Source organism: Anas platyrhynchos, chromosome 6 (assembly GCF_047663525.1).
Source record: "Anas platyrhynchos isolate ZD024472 breed Pekin duck chromosome 6, IASCAAS_PekinDuck_T2T, whole genome shotgun sequence".
Taxonomy (NCBI): domain Eukaryota; kingdom Metazoa; phylum Chordata; class Aves; order Anseriformes; family Anatidae; genus Anas; species Anas platyrhynchos.
The window spans coordinates 25,556,128-25,580,789 of NC_092592.1; the positions used below are offsets into that span (position 1 = coordinate 25,556,128).

A 24,662-nucleotide genomic window follows, 5' to 3' on the forward strand; every position below is an offset into this window, starting at 1 on the left:
ACGTTCTATGCCTTGTATAGTGTTGCCACTCTCTTCTTTCTGTATCTTTGGCCTCTGTGGCTTAATTTACAAGCTAAGTCTGGTCTAGGTAGGAAACCTTTCTCTTCTTTCTTCTTTCATCTGCATCATGTTAATAAGTTTTGGTAAGTACTGTATATTTTGAGGACACCATAAGTTATTTAGTGGGGAGATTCTCATGACACTTAAGGCAGGTTTTCACATGGATATGTTAAATCCCTAGATTGTACTGACTATATTTCTTTTGTGAAAATTTAGTGGTAAAACATGCTTTCCTGGTTAGTGCAGGTGACAATGGGGAAACAGCCTGCCACAAGATTTATGTCTTTGCTAACAGTATTGCTCTGATCTTGGCATGGATAATGTCTTTGATCTCTCAGCCTTTAACCCAGGAATCAGTGGATATTTACACACAGTATTTCTCAAGGGAGGGCCCTTAGTGAACAAATTACCCTTTTGGGGTGTCTTATAAAGTTGGGGTATTTCATAAAGGCTTTAAATAATAACAGTCAAGTTGAATGTTATTTACTACACATGTCCCTGGAATTCCACCCTGCATTATATCTGATTATGAACTGGACACTTTTCCAAGTTTACTCGCAAAGTTATTTTTGAAATTAAGGTTGCACTCTGGCAATGTGAAGAAGCAGTGCAAATGAATTGCAGTGTCACTTTACCTTTTGCTTATATAATCTTCCTGCTATATCTAAATATGTATCAGGATACAGGCTTGCTTGTTAGGCCCTTAGACAACAGCTGGTTCTTACCTGACTCACAGAAATCCCAAACTATTTCCCTTTGAGATCTTTGGTGGCAGCCTGTCATTCACACGCTGCCCTGGTTTTGTCTTGTTTCTTCATGACTCATCAGTTTATGGGTTTAGTTTTAATGCTCTACAGTGCCTGGTGAGCTAGAGAGCTTTCACTCTTGTCCTTACAGCACTGCTCCCTTGAAGGAACTGATGCTGATGCCTCATTCCCAGGGCCGTCCCCAGGTCCATCCATCAGCCTTCATCTCTTATCCCAGTGTCCATGTAGCCATGCAGTGAAATGGACTGGGAAAGAAGTCCTCTATAAATGATCTAGCAAAAAGTAACAAAAAAGGTGGTATTAGCTGCATGCACTTCTGGATATGGTTCAGTGCATAGGTGTTTGTGTGGGTGCAGCAAAGGGTAGGAGGAATAGGGTGTGTGGCTGTTTAAACTGGTATGGCTGCCCAGAAGTTACTCCTAAGAATATCCCTATTGCACAAGACTTGTTCATGAGATTTTGTGGTATCTGCCACAGGGCCTGTCCATGGATCAGTATCTCAGCCAGCTTGTTTCTTTCCATGCATACACATGGCCCAACACACATCTCTGCTTCACTTTAATATCTACAAACTGCTTACAGAAAAACAAAACCAAAAAACAACCCTTTTCCTGCTGCTCCACAAGGGCTTGGCCCTCTGAATGCTTATGGAGGGCACATCTTCTTTCACTTTATAATCACTACTACCAAGATGCACTGACACTTTCCAGGGGAGAAGAGTCCTGCCCTAGAATTAGCAGAAGTCTCTAGTACCAGGTGATGTGGCATAGGCTGGCTCCCTGCTCCTGCAGAACACGGGCAAAGAATAAATTATACTGTTCCTCCCCAGAAAGTGCATACAGTACCCTCTAGGCATCTCAAACCCAAGGCACCTGAGAGAGAGCAGTTTCTCCTGGCCACCTTGGAATATGCTTTTCCTGGGAAACCAATGGAGGGTCAAGTGCAAGTTAAGCCCTGAAATTAAGAGAAGGAAGCCACACTCCCCCATATGCCAAAGAAAGTTTTTCTAGCTACAGTGAAATTCCTCCTTTTCCCCAGTTTAAATGTATTCAGGTGTCGAGAACCTTTGGATCTAAACTGAAGCCTCACCAGGAAATGGCTAGAGCCTGCTTAGCTGTTTCTGGTCTGCCTACAAATCAACCTATCTGGCCATCTATTATTGTGCTCTGAAAGCATATCAGGGCAGAACAAGATAGGACAGCCACTCGAGAGACAAACAAACAAACAAACAAACAAACAAACAGAAAAAAACACCCAAACCTCTCCAAACATCTGTAGGCCTCTTTTGCCCAGTAGGTGGTTTCGGAATCCAAACTTTGAGCTCATATTTGGACTGACCCTGTCTGTGGTCAAGACGGTTTCTGTATAGTCCTTACAGAAACACTGTTTACTGCCAGCAAGGAGGAACACACTGGGAAGGGGTGGTTCCTCCCTCCCTCTAGGGTTACTTGTTGCCCCCAAATAGTGAGGCAGGACTTCACTAGCCTCAGCTCCAGGAAACGACCTTCCTGCTTCTTCAGGAACCCTGGGAGGGCCTGGAGGCAGCAGCAGATTGGAGCCACGCAGTGAGCATAAAGTCATGCTATTTTTGTTGCTGTAACCCCAGCAACTGTCCATCTCTGACCTCATGTGTTCATTTGCAGAATGCCAAAGAGGAACTAGCATTTGCTTTACCACGTGGATGTCATTTTGGCCATAACAGGGGTTCACATGAAACCCTCCTCCCCAGGCATGGGTGCTGGCAGAGGTGTGGTTGTTCTGAGGGATGCCTGTGCTACTACTGTGCTCCCTGGCACATCTGGGGCCAATGGAGACAGTTGGGAGGCACAGACGTCAACTTGCAAGTGCTGCTGGCCATTGAGATGTGGCCTGTCAGCCTGGACCAGCCTGTGCTGCCCAGCAGAGGTAATGGGCAGGTCCCAGGGGCATTGGGGTGACAGTAGTGTCCCAAGTGAATAGGTTTTGATATGAAGCTTTTTGCAGAAGTGTTCCTGCAGTAGTGGTCTTCTGGAGTTTTATTGTTCAAACTCTTCACCTAAAGGGCATTTTAATGTTTTAAGAACCTGCATTGTCATGGACTCTGCCTTTTTTTTTTTTTTTTTTTTTTTTGTGATTAGGTAGTGGTACTTTCATTTTCCTGTGTATGGCTACAGATTACAGATTGACCGGGCAAGTTCCTTGCACCATTACTCAACATAGGTAATGCAGAATTTGCCAGTAAATTCCCTTGGCAGGATGGTTCAGAGAATATGGATACTTTTTTACTTTTTTTTTTTTTTTTTTTTTAATTTTTTGATGCTCAAAATGCCAAAATGCCTTTTAAATTTCTGGAAAGATCTTCTTAATGCCTGGAAGGACAATCTAAATGCCACTGACTGTTGCAACATCATTTCCTCATCACTGTAAATGTTGTGGCTTAGTTTGGGTTTGTCTCTCTCATCCTCTCCCAATATGACTGTATTTCTCCTCTTATGCCCATAAATAAAAAGATTTAAAAAAACAACATCTCTATCTTGCATATTCAGAAACTAAAATGATTTTTTAACCTCTTCTGCTATTTTCTTCTGTTTATTTCTCCTGGTTCATTCTTTGTGCATGCTGCCTCACTTTGATGGCACACTCTGGTTTCTATTTAAGACCTATTTTCTATTTAAGATGAGGTAATCAGGACATGGTCAAACCCAGACTTGGTGCAACAGACTGAAACTGTGAGTATTGTACCTTCATTTGGTCAAAATTTGTTGTAAATTCACAGATATTTCCTGTTTACTCCAGGCTCCAGTTCCCTATACCCTATTGTACCTTGAGTACCTCAGGTAGTGTGTCCAGTTTTGCAAGACATAAGAAGAGTGTCTGAGGTCACTTGGTGTGTTCAGCCCAGAGCAGAGGTGGCTGAGGGGAGGTCTCATGGTGGCTTGCAGCTTCCTCATGAGGAGAGTGGAGGGGCAGGCGCTGAGCTCTGCTCCCTGAGGACAGCGACAGGACCCGAGGGAATGGCATGGAGCTGCATTGTGTGAGGCTCAGGTTGGATATCAGGAAAAAGTTCTTCACTGAGAGGGTGGTTGGGAACCGGTACAGGCTTCCCAGTGAAGTGGCCACAGCACCGAGCCTATTAGAGTTCAAGAAATGTTTGGACAACTCCCCCAGGAGTTGGGCCCAATGATTCTTGTGGGATTCCTCTTTCCAACTCAGGATATTTTGTGATTCTATGATTGTTAAGATCATCTGTGGTTTAAGGTTTGTCTGAAGCATTTGAGTCCTTGGCAAATGGTGTTCCTAGATCATAACAAGTACTTCCCTACAGTGCTAACTGTTACGGAGAAACTGTTAGGCAAAAGCTGGAGTTTGAGTACTATCACTGACAACAGTGGTAGTTTTTATTGACTGAAAGTTTCTGTCTGACTCTTTCAATGACTTTTTTTCTGATTTCCACTGAAATTAATGCTGTCTACCTCAATTCCTGCCGGTATGTGGTTTGTATGATGATTTGGGTTTTGTCAGGGATTCCTGCTGAAGCTACTGATATCACTAGTAGTCACATTACAATTAAATATTTTATAAAATATCAGCTCTACATATCTTACTTTTAAGTTATACACTTCCTTTTAGGAAGACCATTCATGATGTTATCTTCATGTGGATTACAGATCATGACTATGTTTAGTCTAGGGAATCTAGGAATCTGTTTGAGTTCCTGATCTGGGTTGGCAGCTGAAGCTGTGAAGCTGTGAAGCTGAACATGATGGGGTGTTGCTCAGATGCAACAGCATCTTCCCATAGCCTTGTCTGCATGACAAGAAAGCCTAGGAATATGTCCCAGGCAGGAGCTGTGGCACACATGACAGGTGGGCAATCAGGCTGTGTGAAAAGTCCAAGCCAGTATATTGATACAGCTTTGCCTGGAAGCTGCCATTTTTAAACATCTAAGATTTCACATAGTTAAAATAACGAGCTGAGCCTTATAAATTATGTCATGTAGCATAAAAAATGAGCATTAAGAAGGTGAATAAAAAGAACTGCAAATACATTAATTTTAGACATCCATTTGAAGGAAATCTTCTTTATTTTTATTTTTATTTTCATTTTTATTTTTAATGCTTTGAGGAGCCAGTGCTGCATCAAAGAATCTCAACAAGCTATGCATGACTATTTCAAGAGGAAGCTATTTTTTACAGGTTACAGTAATGCCTACAGACACAGTCTAGTGCCTTCAATGTAGGACAAACAGCTGAGAAACATGATTTGATGTAAGCAATCAGTTTGATAATGAGGTTTCAATTTTATCTGTAACATGACCATATAAGACTCATGTTTTCTCTCAGTCATGCTAGAAAACCCATTTCTTAACCCTTTCCCAATTAGTAAAATCTTGCCTCCAACATTAATAGAGAAGATCATACCAGACAATATTCTTAAAAATCTCAGGAGTCAACAATGGAACTTCTCATTATAGGAAAGAGTTTTTTAGATGGATTTCATGCGCAACCTGTCCTGCTAAGAACCTAGTATATTTGCTCATTTTGACTTTTGAACTTCTGGGAAATGTGAGAAACCAGAAGTTGCACATTCTAAAGGACAGCTTTTTGATCTTTTGCTTGGCTTTTCCCTCAGGAAGTTCTGACTAAAGAGCAACTGTATAAGCTTTTCCGAGAAATATGTAAAATGACTGAAAATCCAATTCAAAATATCTGCATGATTTTACTGTCCTGAGGTTATAATATCTCATGTAGCTTAGAGTTACTTCTCCTTACCTATATCTACTTGCTGTCTCAATTCTCTCTTAGACTGATAATTGCTTCAAAAAGTGTTTATTCATATGTAAAGACCTCTATTTAAAAATTGAGTCTACTGTTTGTGCTCTCTGACATTTGGCCACTACTGGGATAGCACTTAAGTTGAGAATTCCAAACACTGGAACAGTGTAATGCGAATGTAAAGGCAGACTCTAGAAGGAATTTGGTTTTATCAGTCTGCATACACATGAAAGTCAGAATATAATTACTACAGTTCAGGTTTTCAAGGCTGTGGAAGTTAAGTGAAAGTAGCCCAAATTGCTCCCACCTCTGTCTAAATTGGAAAATAGCCCAAATTCATACCACCTGAATCTGAACTGGGATCTGTAGCAATGTTGCAGGTTTTAATTTTTGGTAAAGGCCTGATATTGGAAGTATTCTGTACATATTTGATCTATTCTGCTTTCAGAATATCCTTAGGAAGCTGTGCCATCAATGTGCTATGGAGACAGCGAGCGAGTGGAGGGGAAATGTGCTGTTAGCACTGGCCTGTCACATGCTGCCTGGGTGGGTTTTGTGCTTGATCATCTGGGTCTGAATGCAAATTTGTGGTACTTGATACTGTGCCAAAAGTGCACTCAAACCCTATTGTTTAAAAGTGTGTCAATTTAGATATAGTTTTGTTTCCCCTCAATATCTATTTCAGTTTATAACAACTGAAATAACAACTTACCATTCAGTGTCCTATAGCTGGTGTTTGGAAACCATGAGTTTATGGAACATGGTTCCTCATGACTTTCTATGTATTTACAACTTACTGATTGCTATAATCAGGTGAACACACTGCAGTTTCATGTTTAAAATAATACATCTCTGTTTTTCCCAAGCATTGCTTTCAGGTTCTCACTAACTAGTCTATTTAAATTATTTTATTACTGTTTCCACTTCCAAGATGCATATAAGCTCTTTTAAACTAGAAAACACTGCTTCTTGTACAGGGAAAGATACACATAGGCATTTAGTTGTGTCTTAGCAGATGAGAGGAAGGTACATTTCTGTCCCAAGAATTTTTAAATACTTATTTTCAGAAATTTTAATTTCTTCACTATGGGTCAAATGGCTGAATGACACAACATTAATTTTGGAAGACTCCTAGCAACTGCTGTAGAAATTTTAAAGTTTTGATCTGTTATCACTTTGGATAGTAACTAATGAAATTGTTCAAATAGTTACAGTAGTAGATGATGTGTTTGAAAATGCAACTGTAAATTTAATTGAAAGGGATTTGGGTTTGTCTTTAGGCTCACTAGAGGAAACCGACAGTACATGCGGGCTTGTACTACGGGGTAGGCAAAGATGTGAAAACAGTAAATTTAGTAGGATTTTCTCATGAGGGGGCTTCTGAGCAAATTTATTTTAGCACCTGCAGAGTGTTTTATTTCCCTGGGGACAAACCCACTGTGTAAAAAGCTGCACTTCTGCTTTTCAGTTTTACCGTCATCTGTTCCACATGCACACAGAAACACAAAACTTACTCCTTCAGACAGACTAATTATTTAATGATAAACTAAAATTGTTGGAGGCCAGATTGCCTTGGAGGCAGTGCCCTATGCTGGAGCCATTTGACAGCTATGGAGGAGAAAAGTGCCTCTGAAGAGTAGTGCTGCTGCTTGGTCTGCAAATCTTATCCCTTTCCAACCTTAACGAGTGACTGCAATCCAGATATTCATAACTGGCTAGCTTTCACCTAGCTTTGAGTGTCACCAGGGAAGTGATGCTGCAGTGGCATGGGCTTATTTGAAACCTATCAAGTCCTTCCTTCAAGAGCATCAGTCAGAATTCAGACATGCAGTGGTCTAAATACACTTGCATCTCTGCTGACAAAAATCACTCTATACTCACACAGACAAAAAGTTGCATAAAAATTCAAAATGAAAGGTTTATCTGAAAATGAGGTTATTTCTGTATGGCAATGATAATGTTCACACATCTCATGACACCTTCAGCATCTGGAAGATGCTGAAAAACGGCAGTTTTTAAACCACTTTTCTCCTGCACTGGCTTGTAATACATATAGCCAAGTAAAATGTCTGAAGCATCTCTTCTCTGGAACAATTTGGTAGTCTGCCCTGCTTTACTGACCATAGTAATTCCTGTCTGAGCATTATCTCATTCCTGCTTAGAAAAAGTTTTTTTTTTTTTTTTTTTTTTTTGGTCTTTTCTATTTTCATGCATTTCCATCATTTTAAGGCTGCCCTCTTTCTTGGATAACTGGGGTCCCTTATTAGAACTCCGTGCTCTGGGAGCAATTATGTCATGGAACAGAAAGAGCTCCAAAAATTCTTCTGAAATTAATTCTTTTGAAATGTTGCCTTCGAAAAAAGACAGTGAAGTTATCAAGAGGATGGAGGACTTTCTAAAGAAAGAAAAATATCTTATTAATTAAAAAGTAGCAGACTACTATGTGAAATAACAATGTAGCAATATTTTATCAATGACAGTGTTATGTGGCTTTGACATGAGATGAAGGGTCTAATAGAATACTGTTGTCTGTGGAGAAAAATTGCTCAGACTTGTAACTCTAGCCATGAAATTTGTCTGTTAATCTGAGACTGCAAATATTGTGAATTGTTGTAAGTAATATGTTCACACAGTTGGTAACTTTTATTGCATTAGGACTACAAAACAGTAGCAGAGTAGGAGTGGCATGCTATGGTAGAGTGAGTTCTAATTCTTTATGTATCTTATTTTGAAGAATTAGTTGTACAGCATTTAAAGGAATTATTTCATAAGTTTGAGGTCATAAGAACCTGCATTGTTGTACTCTCAGAGTACATTGAGAGAAAAAAAACTACATTTAGTAGCAAACACTGGGTTTCAGAATAACAGTTTCTAGTTTTTTTTGGTCATCCCTTCAGATTCAAAATCTGAGGAGAGAATGAGGGGAGAAGTGAAAGAGGAAAGAAAATTTGATAGAAGTCTACGTTTAAAGAGACATGTATTTAAATTTGACTATTCATTGTATTGCACATAGTCATGTTAATAAACATTTTTATTTTCATTATTTTTTGTTTTAATAAAGAACAAGAAGGCTACTACACTGAGGAAATAAAAACTAAAAAATATTTGGGGATTAAAGAAAATTTCTGACTGGGTAGTTTAGAAATAATATATATTAAGTGATAGTTTTGTGAGGTTTTTCTTTGCTGAACATTAGTGAATTTTAACATCTGCAGCATGGGCTTGGGTACCTAAATGTTCTCTGTGTTGTAGAGCTCAGCCTGGAATATAAGAATTATATGCATTTGAAGTTGTCCTGTTCACTATCGCTACAGTAAGTTTGAGCTAGGAATATGTTTATGAACAGACTGGTGAGTAGAAATTAGATGCCTAAGTACTATTTGTAATCTGAAACTCTTGACAAGGAATATATTATTTTTATGGCTTATACTATAACATTTTCATGTTAGTTAACAAATAGAAATGCAATAGTGTTACAACAGAGTGTTCCAGGAGAAAATGATTTTTAAAGTAATTATTCCTTAAGGACTGTGATTTATTTCAAGCTTAAGCCATACTTGAGGTCTGCTAACTCTTACTGTCCTATTCACTATTCACTGGAGGATTTCCCCTTTTATGGAAAAGACTTTTTTTTTTTTCCATAAAAGTATCATGAGCTTCTAAAGAAATTATACTGTATTATTATTATTATTATTATTATTATTATTATTATTATTATTATTATTATTATTATTATTATTATTCCTGATGGAATGATACCACCAAGACTTTCCTGAATCAAAGATCAAAGTGTATATTTATTTGTTTCACCACTTTCCATTGGGGTGTTTTAACAGCTTAATATAGTGATATACTGGTTATACACATGTATGCAGAGGCAACCACCCACAGCCATTTGCCTCATTCTTCTTCCTTAGGCCACTGGTGCTGTCTAATGCCACAACTGTCATATAAGTTAGACCTTTGATCTGATCCAGGTTTGATTTACTTTAAATTGAAGTAAGCCAATATACAAGAATACTAGAGTAGAAAGGGATGTCATAATAGAAAAGCAAAATTTTGAGGTTGTTATAGCAGAAATGTTTATCCTGCCCAGGTATCTGCTGGAGCTATGCCATGGTTGTAAATGAACAACACTTCAAGTCTGTACAGAAAGTGGGGTTTTCCCAGACTCTAGTGTTCCATCTTGTGCACTCTGCAAAATATACAGCAGGTATAGCAATAGGTACAGGTTTGTCTTTGATACATATATATATTTTTTTACAGTATATTTCAGCCTATTTATTTGTGAGCTATGTATAGACAAAAAATAAATAAGAGAGATCCTTGGTGGGTAAACATTTAGATATGAATCATTTCTTAAATGTTATTTGTATTTATAATCTAAAAGGAATATAGCTGATAATTCATGCTGACATTTCAACAACCCTGTTACTTCCGTGATCTTGAACAATATTATCTATTCATTATAGCAACAGCATGGATGTGCCTTGCATTTCCTTGTATTTCTTCAGAGAAGAATTGCCTGAAGCCAAAGGAACGAGATAAGGAAGATATATACTGATAAATTTAATTAATTATATCACCTAGATCAGGGGTTTATAAGAGGATCTGATGACTTTTATGAAATATATGGTAAGGCAAATTAACTGAAATAGCTCTTAGGTTATTGTGAAAACTCTGTGAGCTTTCTAAAATAATAAAAAGCTGTGAAACTGGACAGTAAGGAACTAAATAGGAGAAATGACAGAGCTGTGGTAGCAGGTGGCTGGGGAAACTGAAGTGACAGAAGAAACCGAGACCTAATGCTCTGTCAAGGATGTCATGGGAGGCTGCCTAAAATGTGTAATAGAATCAGGGAAGGAGAATAGAAACTAGGAAAAATAATACAAGAACTGTAAAATATCTAAAAGGTTTGTATTTTTCCTCTCCAGAACACTGGATTATTAGGACCATAAGGAGCTTGTTAGACATTGAAAAATCAGGCATAGCTTGTTGAAAAACAAAATAAAATATTTACCATTTCATTATCATTTTAACAGTAGTATTAGCCCAGACCGAGACAATTTTGGGCAGGAGACTGTGCTGCCTCCCAGCTTAGGAGAATGTCCCTTCCCTCTGTCCTCCAGAGGGTAAATAAAATGACCTGAGAGAACTGATCTGAATAGTCCTAAATTGTAACACGCTGCAGAGAAGGTTGTACTACTGTATAGAGACTGGCTGTAGTCTGGCCTTAACAGACCAACTCTTCAAGAAATCACAGCATATCTGAATTTTACTTCTAAGAATTGTAAACAAGCATTAAGAGCATAATGTCAAGGTGTGTTTACACCGTGTGGTGGAGCACGGTGCCAGGGCTGGTAACAACTGAGCAATCTCTGAAACAAGACACAGACAAGGCACTTCAGGTCACGTGCAGTGTCCAGCGATGCTGCTTTCCTGCTTTGGCAGCCAAGCAGCTTCTCTGCTTTACGCTGGCTCCTATGCTGGACTATGCAAGCGTACAGATGCTCTGAAAAACAGAAAGTTAGAGAAAAACAGCTTGGAGGTGGTCTGAGAATCTGAATCTGACTTTTCTTTCTAAAATCTGCACTTTAAATATGTGCAGTATGGTGCTGTCTGTATTTAGGTGGCTACAGGTGATCTACCCACAGAGGCTCTTTGATGCTATGAATCAAGTGCTAGAGGGGTGTTAACACCATCCACCATGCAGATGTGCATGAGGACCATCATGCCAGTGTCCATTCTGTTTCTATGGTAAGTTTTTATTCCCCACCTTGATGTTGCTGTTGGAAATTGAGTTTAAGAGGAAGGTGCTAGTAAAGATGTATATGTTTACATGATTTCTAAGTTTGTTTGGGGCAAATATAAATATATATATATATTTATATATATATATATTTATATATATATATATTTATATATATTTTTTTGGGGGGGCAAATTGAATTCTATGAGTTGCCACCTGTAGCTGTGCAGGCTGTTGGGTTTCAGGTCTTGAATTTATGTTGCGTAAAGGGCTGCTGTGGCACTGCTACCAATCGCACTTCAGCTTCTGCCAGGCCAGCTGTGCTGAACTGACCTTCCTGAAGCTGTTTCAAGTGACTGGTTACAGGCACCAACTGTCTGACTTGCAGCTGCAATAGGCCCTCCTGTCCCTAACTTCTCCTTGCAGCTCATCTTGTAACATTTCTTCTCTGCTTGTCTAGCTGACTCCATTTTACCGTAGTGCAGTTTTCATGGCTTAGCATTGTATCTCAGCTTTCAACCTGTCCTCTTTTCATTTCTGAATTCATAAAAGTCTGAATGAAGGGGTTTAGTATATTCCTTCATTATCTTAGTTATAGTGCATGTCCTGCCATCAAGCACAAACATAAAAACTGGTGAATTAAGCTCTGCATGTTTATACAAAAGCAGAAAAAGGCTATATTTTCACTTGTTTTTTGCATAGGCTAGTCTAAAGCAAGACGAATGAAATGTCTCTCCTGCAGCAAGCATACGTGTTGATAACACACTGTGTATTAAATGTTGTATTTCTTTCAAAAAATGAGAGGACTCTGTTTAGATACTTGGAGCAAAATGAGCCAGGACATCTGTTCTGTTTTCTGTGCAGCATTTGAGCTGGGGCACATGTGGAATTCTGTTAAAATAAGATTATAAATTAATAGTTCTTCACACTTCATTGCTTGAATGAGACAGAAGTTATTTTCTTCTGAATTTTGAGTCCCAGGTGCAGCACTTTCTGACTACCAAATATGATTTTCTAAAAGGGAAGAAAGACCAGTGAATCGAAACTACGACAACCTGTTCTCTGTGGTCTGAGTACAGCCTTGTAATAGAGAAAATCAACTCAAAAAAAAAAAAAAATCAAAATGAATCAAAGCAAATCAACTGACAGGGGGAAGAAAAAGATCCTGTCCAGACACATGACAATATTGAAGAACCGGTTTGTGAGTCAGGCACCAGCTTCTGCTCCTGGTTCTGCTTCTGGCTCTGTATACAAACATAAGAAGCTTGTTTGGGTCTCTGTTTTGAAAAGGTGACCTCTCACTTGTTTCTTGTTTTCTGATACCCACTTTGAGTTGTTCTGTCACTGATACCTTATGGCTATACAGGCTGGTTGAGAGTACTAATGAAGATAAACGTTTCTACTTTCACTACAGTTTAGTGAGGTTGAGCTGACTGCCACAGAGCTGGGATCCTCTACAGCTGAACCAACTTATGCATTTTTCTTCAGAGGTTGACCCACTCTTGGTCTTCAAAGAGGATTAATAGACATATAGTTTTATTTAGCAATAATCTGTGACATATTTATCAAAAAGTCTGTGATTTAGCTTGCTTAACATCCCTAAAAATCAGCATAGTATTTCCAACATTAAAGAAATACTTTTATAATGCTATTGTAACCCTTTCAGAAACATCATTCCCTAGATGACTGTACAACATGGTAAGTCACCATGAAGGGTGTTTGGCCAAAGTTTACTAACTCTAAAATTTTCTAATTTAGAAGGTGTGCTGAGCAGGCTCTAGAAAAGAGGGTAGTGGAAAATCATGGTAAAGGAACTGGAAAATAAGGTAAAACTTGTCTGGAAGATTGGATTGGGTTCCCTTGGTGCTAAGAAAAATGCCCAGTTATAGATTCACAGGACTGGAATTTGTCTGTCTGTGTTATCCTGATTAGGTACTTCTCTTGACACTACCTGGGCAGATGAGATTGGGAAGGTGCTATGGTTAGACTGTGGTCTCAGGTTCAAATCCATGCTGCCTATGATGGTTCCACAAACCTTTCAATGTTATGATATTAATATTCCCATTCTTTCACTGTTAATTTTTGGCGAAACTCTTCAAAAATTATTTCAGAATAACAGTTTTGTCTGGCTTTGGATACAAGACAGCATGGTGAAAAGTCTAGTTACAAGAGCAGAAGTGACCTTTCTAGAAGACCTTGGTACACAACCTGCTGTGAGGGGGTCTTTCTTCCTTCTCAGAGAACTGGTGTCATGCAAAAGTCTTGGTTGCTCATGGCAGGATGGAAGAGAACCTGCTGTAACGCAAGTGTCTGTTGCCCCCTTTCTGCTGCAGGAGGAGTGTAATACTTTCTACTTCTGTAAATATTTGATGCCTGAGTAGACTTTATCAAACATGCCGTATTTAGTCTTTTTATAAATAATTGATAAAAATGTGGTTTAATGTCAAATTCATATATGTATGTCCACATACTATATATATTTATATATTATTATTTATTTATTTATTTATTTTTCCTGAGTGTATATAGTTTCTGTGACACTAGAGTGGTTAGGTACTGGAAATCTTTTTGGTCTCCTTTAGATACCATTTTTTTTTTTTTTTTTTTGGTGAAGAGGTATTTTCTGTATTTGCAGCCCTGGCCTTTTTCAGTCTGGGAATAACTGGAGATCTTTAACGTGGCATTTAAGCTACACCAAGAACTATGTATAGAAAGGAACTAAATCTACCTATTTAAACATAAAACATTCAACCTGAGTCAGCGCTAGTATTTAAAGGCAAAAGAGTAATTAAAAATCCACGATGGTATATCCCAAGGAGAGGGTCAAACCTTTTATGACTACTAAATATTGGGGCAGAAGTCAACTACCACCAATGTTTTTTCATCTTGAAGCTTTCTCTGGGGTGGGGAAAGTCCAAATGTAGAAGGCCACATGATTTTTGTACTGCTTATCTCATCTAAAGAGACAGTAAAAGCTCTCTGTTTTAGGGAAAACCCAGTTCTGACAGAAATCTCATGGATTTTAATAGTATCAGTCTTTTAATATTAAAATCTTTGGTTAGGCAAAGTAATCCATAGAAATAAAAACAAAGGAGCAAAAAATCCAAATATTTGAAAGTGAAACTGAAAGTGTGATGTTGCACACCCTACTTTTATTAACTTGGACTACATTTAATTATAATATCATTAACCCCCAATTCCCCCCAAAAAGAGGATTAGAAAATTCTTGACATGTCGTTTCTAGTTTCACATTGCATCCTGTTAGAAGCCTATTATTTTATTTCCTGACTTTCCTTTTGTTTTATTCTCAAGCTTAACTATTGCCTTGAAGTTTGCACCTCCAATTTTCTTGTGTTTTTAAAGAGAAGTAAAATTGTACCAGAGGAAAATACATTTTACATGCCAGCATTTGAAACAATGGCTCTAGCTAGAAGCATGGAGAACAGGTTAAAAATGCTCTCAAGTGTCTGACTAGACAGTGGAACAAAGATGTGTAAATCTCTGTCATGAGCAGATCCAAATTAGTGCTGCCAGCAGAGGCCTCTTTGCCCTTTGGACTGTTGTCACCTTTCATGGCCTGCCAGCCTGGCAGCTGCAGCAATGGTAATATTGGGTACTGCTTTGAGCTGTTATCTCCACAAAATCTGCTGTCCTCAGTGCATGCATCTCTCCTGGCCCTGTGGCATCACTGCTTGTGAATGGGGCCTTGGAAAGCGATTTGTGGCTTTCACCTGCCATACAGTTTTACAACTTTTTCTACTATTTTAAGTAAGAACATCACAACTCTTGATGCTTTCCCTTTATAGCACCCCTGTGAGATAGGGAAATACAATTATTTCTGCAGGTGGGAAAGGAAGCAGGGAATGCTAAAATAATTTTCTTGGTTGTTCTTAGGAAATCTGTGGCAAAGCAAGGTCTCAAAACACATCTATCAGATCCAGATTTCGTTATTATTAGACACCCTTACTGCTAAAGATTTTGCCTTGCGAACTCTCTCTTGAGCCACCTACAAATGAGTTAGGAGGGGAGCAAGGCTTTTGTAGCTGGTGCATTGGCCTGGAGCAAGGGTGAGTAAGTTGTTCATGGAATTTAAAGATTGATAGCTGTAAAAAGAATCTGAAAAGTGATTTTACCACACTAGGTTGTTTGTCTTCCTTAATGAATAAATAAAAAAAGGCAGGCATAGGAGGGAAGATGAAAATGAAGTCAAAGTGCAATGTTTCTTGTCTTTGCAGTTTGAATTATGCAAGTGCATACATTTCAGGAGGATCATCTCAGAGTTACAAGGTACTTTCTTGATATGTAATGTCTCTTACAATTCAGAGTTTATTCACATGTGTCAAAAAAAAGAGATTTCCTTGTCTTGGAAGGCAAGGATGAAATATTTCAGTGTGGAGTTATCTCATTAAAAAATTATGAACAAATGAAAAATAGATGTTAGAAAGTAATCTAGAAATCAGTCTTAACTATATGACATTTACTTGATTCTCGAACAGAGATTTTTTTTTTCTGCATATACTATAAATTCCTGGTAAAAGAAACAAATAACATTTTTTGACAGCATTGATAATTGGTAGATGTTTGTTTCAAGAAAAGGAATTCAAATGTTGCCCACACAATAATTAAACAAAGCTTATAATTATGTGTTCCTTATCCACAGTTCACCCAAGGCCTTCCAGAACTGCATGTCAATATGTACAAATGATAAACTCAAGTCTTAACATCATCAAGACACCATCTTGATATATTTTATTTGCTGGTGAAGATTTCTCATTTACCTCACAAACTGACACGTGTTAGAGAGAGCTGATTTTGTGATGAAAGATTTCATCCTGGTTTTGGGAAAGTGTTCAAAACAGTTTTCAACTGAGCAAAATTCATTTTGAGCTTGGTTTAAGATGTATTTCTAATCACATCAGCTGTAAAAGATGCCTTTTAATTTCATGGGCTCTGGGAAAGTGAAATTTGAGTAAGCTGAGAGTGTTGTGAAACAACTTGTTCATAAACATCTCATACAATAAGTCTTGGACTATCTACAATGAAGTCACTGAGCTATAATTACGTTGTTTCTTCAAGGTATGTTCAAATTACGGATGTATATCACTGTATCACTGATATACACTGATATACACTGTGTATATATATATATATATATATATATTTTTTTTTTTCCCTCTGTTATCTCTTCCCCCTGGAAAATAAGTATAATACTGACTAGAGGTAAAAGAGACTTTCATTGAATTACTGGAGATATTCAGTGCAGGAGTCAGAGAATTATATCTGTGTATGGATGCACATTGTTCCTGGTACAGCTGTGGGCTCTCCTAGCAGAACGCAGAATAATTGCATGTCTTAGTTTGCAAAATATTTATAGTCTTCTCAATTCAAAATCTTTCTTATGAAAAACATCAAGTTCTTAAGAACATCAAGAACATTTTAAGAAGAGAATATCAAGTGTTACACTAGTGAGAACTAGGATAGGAAAGGGGAGGGCACTTCAGAAGAACCAGCTTCTGTGTAATGAAGCCCCACGAAGAAAGTTTTATACCAGGCAGAGACCTGAAGCTCTGGTTATGCCAGGAGGAAACATAGGATTTTGGTCTTGACTTGTCTGGCAATTGCTGTTTTCTTGTTTATCTGTCCTTAGTGATCTGGTCTGTTGTGGAGTACCTGCAGTACATACAGATTCGAACAGACCTGTTGATCTGGCTCAGGTAGATCAATGCAGATCTTCTCAAGATAAAACACACAAATGGTTTGCATGCTAGAAACTGGTGATTTTTGTGATAGCAGTTAGTAAGATGTAATAGCAACAGATCTTACAGTGCTAGGGACCTGACATCCACTCTATGCATTTCAGGAGTTTATTACTTTGTTACTTTGGACTGGATCTGTTCTGGCCTTTTGTTGATTTGACAGCAGAATTGTTATTACAAAACACCCTTGTTATTCCCATTTACATTTTCAGAAGTCAAAGCCTGAAAGCCCACATCAGAACAAGCTCAGCTCTTAGTCTCGGTTCAGTAGATTCCTGTGGGCCCCAATATAGTAGAAGTCATGTATATCACAGAAACATAGGTCACATCCTTGGTTGATTTTATATGCAAGTTCTCTACCTTTCCTATCAAAATGATGTCCTGTTAGGCTCAATTACCTCACCAGAAACTCCTCTCACACTTTCCTTATCCCTCTAGTTAATTATTAAAACAAACCCAGAATATTAACTTATACTCTCGTCAAATTCTTATCAATAGGAATATGATTTTAATGGGTAAAAAGCCTCCAAGTTCCTCTAGATTCTTACCAATAGAGTGGGATTTGGAAAACAATTCTTGTTATATAAATAGATTTAATGTTTTCTCAGCAAGGAAAATGTTGCTATGTGGAATAATAACAGCCATTAGGTGAAATAGAGCAACTCACTCCATATTAAATCAAATGCTTCCCAGTTTGTTTGGCTCATATAGGAAACTCCCAAATATTGTTTCCTGTGCAGCAATACAAGAGAAATAATGTACTTGAACATTAAGGCTATCCTAAATGGATTCAATTTTTCAAAAATTATATGATTGCATTTCTTATCTGTTATACCTGTATTTGCTTACCTAGTATTTTATTAAAATGACAAGTATTGACATGAAACTTTGTCTATAAATATGTCAGTAAATTTATAGACAAAGATGCAGTATCTGTGTATATAAAGATCTTCAGAGCTTTAAATATAACATTTACATGCAGACTTCCAAGTGCTCTGTCAATCTGATCAGTTAAATTGTCATCTTGGCAGTAGATGAGCCAATTCTGAAAATTTCACTCCATACTATGTACAAGAGAAGAGCTTCTGTATTCCAGAAATAGTTGAACTTGTACTTCCTAACATTAAGGTTGTCTCTGATTGTTTTGGGAGGACCATCCCCCTGCAGCTGCTGTCAAAAAGACTTTCTTTTCAGCTGATTCAAACAACAGTTCTTTTCCAGCATCTTTATCCTGAGCAAGTTCCAGCCCAATCAATCAAAGTCCTTCACATGAACAAGTTTCAGTCCACATTTTTGCTTATTTATTAGCAGAGAAATTGTCAGAGTACAACAGAACATTAGCTATTTCATGGGGAAACAGATAAGAATGAGAAACTTACGGCTGATGCATTATTTTGAATCGGCTCAGCTCATAATCCGATAAATTCTGAAAAGAGAAAAAACACGTTTTGTATTTTAAATAAAGTTATAATTAATTGAGATCACTCCATAAGGTGAATTACATGACACTTTTAAAAGTGAACTGAGCAAAGACCTAAAAATAGTTTTCAGTTTTGAAGTTACATGATTGTCTTATCTTGGTTAATGTTTAACTTTTTATTACTCACTCCTTGTAACGTTTCTGGAAAACAGGTAGCACACACTGTATTGTTAAACTGGAATTTAACCAGGCATGTGGCAGATTAAATTATGCTGGTTAATGAATCATTCAAAAAGTGATAAGCAAGCCACTTTATATAGTCTCTTTCCAGCTCCACTACAGAGTTTCTTTTGGGGCTGTTACTGAGATCAGCAGATTAGCACAGCGGTTGCTGGCTGGAAGATTACTTTTAACAATGGTTGGGAGACTATGAAGTCACCCACCTTTTGGTCTGCTCTTGTGCTAGGCTTCTGCATGAGTCCTCAACTCACGAAACACTGGGGATGAAAAATAGAAGCATTTTTTGTGTGTCACATACAGTGCTGCATAGAGACCCATTTTAGCGCTGAGCAAACTAACTCAGATACAGGAAACAGTTTGGCCTGCAGCTGAGCTCATGTTGGGCTTTTAATCTAGTCTAGCCAGACCAAAAGTGTAATTGCGTGGTTTCAGTCCAGAAACATTGTGCTAATGCTAAGATGTCTTTCTTGACATAGATTTCAACTGTAAACACATCCTTTTAAATAGATGGAATTATAACCCTCCTACTATACTTTGTGTCAGGAAGAGGAAATCAGTTTTTGATGATGTTGTTTCCTGAGACTCCGTAGGAGCAGCTACAGAGAATGTGAATCCCTTAAAATGATTCTTTGCAGTGACTTCAGTGATACTGAATTCATTGTACATTGATTGATGTTAGCTCAGCTCTGTTTTTCTGGATAATCTCCAGCCATCAGTTCCATTCCAAACTCTTTTGACTTTTCCCTCACCATCACATCAACATGATAGATGAGTTTGTATTGAGCATGTAAAGCAAGACACTGACAACTGTGTTAGACAAGGAGATCAAGAGAACATGTAGGTTCCAATAAAAACACATTTCCTCAGTCTGCATTTAAATTCAGTAAAACCTCTGCATTTTGAGTTCTTTGTTATATTTGTTGTGAAAATACACCATTTCAGACACTAGAGAATCCCCTGCATTGAATACTTAGGCTGTAATTATACCATAACAAAAAACAGCTGCATATCTACATGTAGTATGTATGGTAATTAGCAGATGATCTAGCTGATCTAGAAATCACCACATTCCTGAGGAAATTTAAAGCTATACTGAGCTGACTGATTGACATACAGGCCAACCCGGGCACATTTAGATGTCATCAGCTGAGAATGAGTCATCAAATTGCCTCTGCAAATCAATGACTAGCAATATTAAGTCAATTTCTGCACATATTTTTTCACCTTCTAAATGAGAGGAGGAAATGATATTTTTGTTATTGTAAGGATTAATTCTTGTACACTTCCTTTTCTTTGCAAAATAAAATATTTAAGCTTTTACTTATGTATATTAAGATGCTAGGTAATCAAAAGACAGCTTGTGCAATTCTTTTTGGCCTTCAAAGACAGTGTTCAATGGAATCTGCTTCTTAAGCAGTGCTCTGCTGTAGGTAGTGCTTCCTGCATGGGTATGAGCTCTGTGAATAGGCAGACCAAGAACTTTTTAACTGATAATTGAGTTTGGTGGGTGATGAAACTATAGACCTGAACTTTCCTTTGCTGGTAAATGTTTTATACAGAGAGTTTTAGTTCAATTCAATTTTTTTTTTTTTTTTTCCTGGTGACAACTTTCAGTAAGGGTATTAAATTATGAACTTCCTTCCAGTTTGAGGAAACTGGCATCTATGAGTCCAGCTGAAAGTTGTCTTTTTATTTAGTAAGTTCAATACTTATTTATAACAGAAAATTATACCACTGATTGTAACTGGGAAGTGCTACTGCATTTTAGCCACAAAATTTTGGTCTTAGGAAAGAGTACAAAAATATCTTGCATACTCAACATTCATGAAATTACATGGTAGTTTCTGGAAGAAGGAAACTAATTTTTCTAGTCTTTAACTGTTCATTGCTCCTGTTCTTGCTGGTGATATACATTGTTAGAGCATATGTATACATATGAGCATGAATAGGGTATATTGCAAATTAATACATGTGATAAAGAAGAAGTTAAAGTAGTTACTTTCATGGAGGGATTTGAATTGCAGAATAGACAATAAGGAAATAAAGGGACAATAAAAAAATAAAAAATAGTTTCATGTTGGAGTGCAGTTTAGAAAGCACATACAACTATGTTCTTCTCAAACCAGTTATTGATTTTTTGTTTTCTGTTGGTTCCTTTATTCATCAGACATCAACTTTCTTAGTAGCTTACTTAGCTCAGTAGCTAACAGTAACCAAAACTCTCAGCTTGCAAATCAAGCCAACCAGCTTTGTTCAGCAGATAGTATCGTGGAAACAGAGAAATGCTGCTATGGTGCAAATGTCTGAGGTGTGTCTCTCACTCCTTTACTTGCAGAGGCATGTCTTGGATTTGAGCGTATGCTGTTGTAGCTGCTTGCCAACATAGAAAGTGAGGAAGCAGAAGCCTTGCATCAAAATCAGAGAGGCAAGGCTTCTGTACAATACAGAACTGCCGAGCTGTAAGGAGGTCTTATGCATTTTTGACTGGGAAAGTTTAAGTGGACTTGCGCGTGTGTACTCTGCAGTGTATGCAGAGCAGCCTGACGTGTCTGTGGTGCTCTAGTTCTGTGCATGTGTGTCACAAATGGCCAGCCTGTGTGCATATGGCTGGGTGGGACTGTGCTTTGCAGACTGGGGATGTGTAGGGAATGATAACTGATAGGTGGATAAGGAAGGGACAGACAACATGCAAATGGAGCTTTGTTTGAGGAAGCAGAGTAAATGTGGTTAGAAGGTAAAGCAAATGTGGGTTTCAGACGTGGTGAAACTTTGTAACACACTGGGTAGCATTTGGGAGCTTTTCCGGCCCAAGCATAGAACAGACTAAGGTGCATGTGCTCCCTCTAGTTGGTGGAAATAGTAATACCTTCTGTTCCCTAACGGCTTCAGCCACAAACGTGGCTGTCGAGTCACAGGACCTAATGTGATTTGGCTTCTGCTACTGCTTTGGAGGATTTTTGCCATGCTTTCACAGTTCCCAGCCGAGATTGTGCTAGGAGATGCAGATCTTTTTGAAGCAGGTTGTTGATGTAGATGACTGCGTGATACAGTCTTTCTAGCTGTATTTTGAAGTTCACAGCACATCTCTTTCCCCTTCTTTACTTTTCAGCCCCTTCATGTAGGATGTAGGTAAGCACCTGCATAATATAATTACAGCTGCAGTTTCAAAGAAAGTCTTGAACAATCCAGGAGAGCCCTGAAGGATCAGTAGGAGTCTGAATTTTTGATGTGAATTAGAATGAGAGGATTCCATTGACTTTATGAAAAGAACAAAACCAAAACCCATACCGTGTTGCTAGATAAGCTGTCAATAATCTGGGCAGTAAAGCTGTATGTAAGGTGACAGTCTTGTCATTACCTTCCCATAAGTGAGTTACGTTCTGTAACATTGATAGTTCTGAGCACGGATCGGTTTGGAGAACTTTGCTATGAAATGGGATAATTTCTTTGTGTGTTTGTATTTATACACATCCATAGATTGGAACATGATATGGTATAATGATCTCCTCCTAATTTTCTTGACTGGGGGAGAGGAGTGGGTGGGAAGGGTGTGAGTAAAGGCTCAGATTTATTTGCTATAAAGCTATTTCATGCTGTTATGGCAAAATAAATGCATAATATTTTATAAAGGCTTTGTATTCAGTATGATGAACTTCTTTATGTTAAGACTTGCTCATAGAATTTGTTGAGTAGAACAAGAAGACTGCAAGAAGCCATCATTAGGAGGCTGTTGAACAGCTACATTTTTTTTTTCACTTACGAGAGACAGAAATTTGGAGTACAAATATAAATGATCTGCATTCAGGCAGTCAATGCAAGCCAAAAGCTGAAATGTTGTAGAATTTTAATAAGGCAGGCTAATGATATCCCCTATTAACTGACATAGAAGATCTATAAGTGGCCAGAGGATACCCTACATTTCTTAGTAAAAATGTCCTGATGGAATAAGATCTCTAGAAACACAATCTGACTGTCAGTCTGTCTCAGAGCAAATTGGACAAATGTATAGTGGAAATATTTTGGGTCTTTTTCCTTTTGTTAGATTGAGGAAAACTGAAATGCAGGGAAAAGAGCAGAAGAGAAAATCATAGAGTCATAGAATCATTAAGGTTGGAAAAGACCTCCAAGATCATCCGGTCTAACAGTCCCCATACAGTACATAAGGTGTGGAATACTTAATCTCTGTCCAGAAAGAATGGCATAGTTAAGAAACGTTTCCATTGTGACTATAGTAGAAAGACTATTAGAAAAGTATACACTTTGAAGTGTGTAAAACTGACATCTAGTGGCAGCAAAAGCACCTCGTGTGCAAAGGAGCTTTATAGCAACACCAGTTTGCAAAGCAGATTAACATGTTGTAGCTATGTTTCAGGAAATGGTAATTTCAGTATGTACTCCTCTAGCCTACTTCACATGCTAATGTGTTGGTGTTATGGAAGCTTTTGAATGAAATCTGGTGCCTTCTAGTAATATCTTGCTTATGTGAGGTAAGATGGTGGTGTCTGTTCATCTTCTTGATTGTAGAGACTACTGCTAAAGAAGTATTGTCATCCTGATAAACGGTTTCCTTATGAGAGGAAAGGTCTGGAAGGGATGTTAGAATTAAAATACATGCATCCAAAACAAACAGACACACACACACGCGCACACACACACACACACAAACACTGAGGAGGAGACTTAAATAATCTAGTGTTGCTGAAGGAGACTGTTTGGCAGTTACCAATTTGAGACTTCTTATGAATAGAGAATTCAGGCTTTGGAGCTGTGGCATTACTGAAAAGTGTAAGCTTCTCTGAGGGTTGAATCAGGACTTCATGCCAAAGACTCAGGCCTCACACGAACCGAAGCAAGATGTAAGCTATCTGAATAAAGAAAGCATAAGGGAATGTGCTTTGGTCATTCCCAGTGAAGATGAAGGAAGTGTTATCACTTGCTGAAGTCTGTGCTTAAGTGTTTTTCTGAGCCATAGTTGATAACTTCATTTCTCATTCATAATGTTACTCAGTTGTTATTTTATATCTTCTTCTGTATTTTGTCTAGCTCTGCATTCAGATTTTAGTGTCTCTGAAGAAAAACTCTTGCTAAAACTCTGTATGATACCTATGCCAATGAAGTTTTAACTTAGCTTTCCCTCTAGTGCTAATGTGTATGTATATATATAATGGATAAATGACTAATAAACAGAAAAAATAACAAATTTATGCAAAAGATGAAATATTAAGTACTTTAAATTGTGTGTGGGGTGCCACCTCTATAGTCAGGGGAAGAATTCTAAACTGAACACAGAAAAATCTAAAAGCATGATTCTAGTCTGTCTCCCAAATGAAATGAAAGTGATCAGGAAGAGAAATCTAGGTAAAAATGGACACATATCTGAAGGAAGAAGGAAAGGAAATGTGCTTCAGTGGAAGCATAATTAGAAAAGGGCAAAAATAAGAAAAAAGAATTGTGGTTTATTTTTCCAGGATTGGCGGTTTGTAGCAAGAATTATTAAAATAGCAAAAACTTTTGGCTGTAAATCTGTATTTTGCACTATTCCCAGTTCTTAATGGCATTTATAAATAGCTTGGAAGTTAAAAATATTGGTAGCATAATTCTAGTGAAACATACCGTGGTTCATTTGAAACTGCACTGAGCTATATATGCTACCTCCATCATTTCATCTCTATTACTTTCAAAACACAGTGCATCACATTTGTTGAACACAAATGTTGATATTCTGCAATGAAACTAAAGTCACAGTTATAGAAGTGGTATAAAAAAAAAAGCTGCTGTCATTTCAGAGAGGGAAGCCTACTGCTTTAATGTGAAAGCAGAGATGATCAGCAGTCCTGTTGGTCACAGAACTGCTCTGTAAGGGTAAGATTAGTTAAATCACACTGGCCAGAGCTGAGTGATGTGCTCTTATCTATC

At 37.9% G+C, this 24,662-nt stretch overlaps 2 protein-coding genes across 6 annotated transcripts in view; one reads left to right on the top strand and one right to left on the bottom strand.

The window, feature by feature from the left end:
• Positions 1–24,662, bottom strand: part of BLNK (B cell linker) — a 95,403-nt gene that overhangs the window by 47,392 nt on the left and 23,349 nt on the right. For all 3 annotated transcript variants that reach the window (XM_005013625.5, XM_013093985.4, XM_005013626.5), the window contains exon 3: positions 18,466–18,512. In XM_005013625.5, coding sequence (XP_005013682.2) covers positions 18,466–18,512 — 47 coding nt within the window. The remainder of the gene's footprint in view (positions 1–18,465; positions 18,513–24,662) is intronic.
• The window catches only part of DNTT (DNA nucleotidylexotransferase), a 180,868-nt gene continuing 158,142 nt past the window's right edge, over positions 1,937–24,662 (top strand). For 2 of the 3 annotated variants that reach the window (XM_027460520.3, XM_027460527.3), the window contains exon 1: positions 11,100–11,338. The gene's annotated coding sequence lies outside the window, so the exon portion shown is untranslated. Of the gene's footprint in view, positions 2,733–11,099; positions 11,339–24,662 lie in introns of those variants that run through there. The other variant, XM_027460526.3, reaches the window with a different exon arrangement.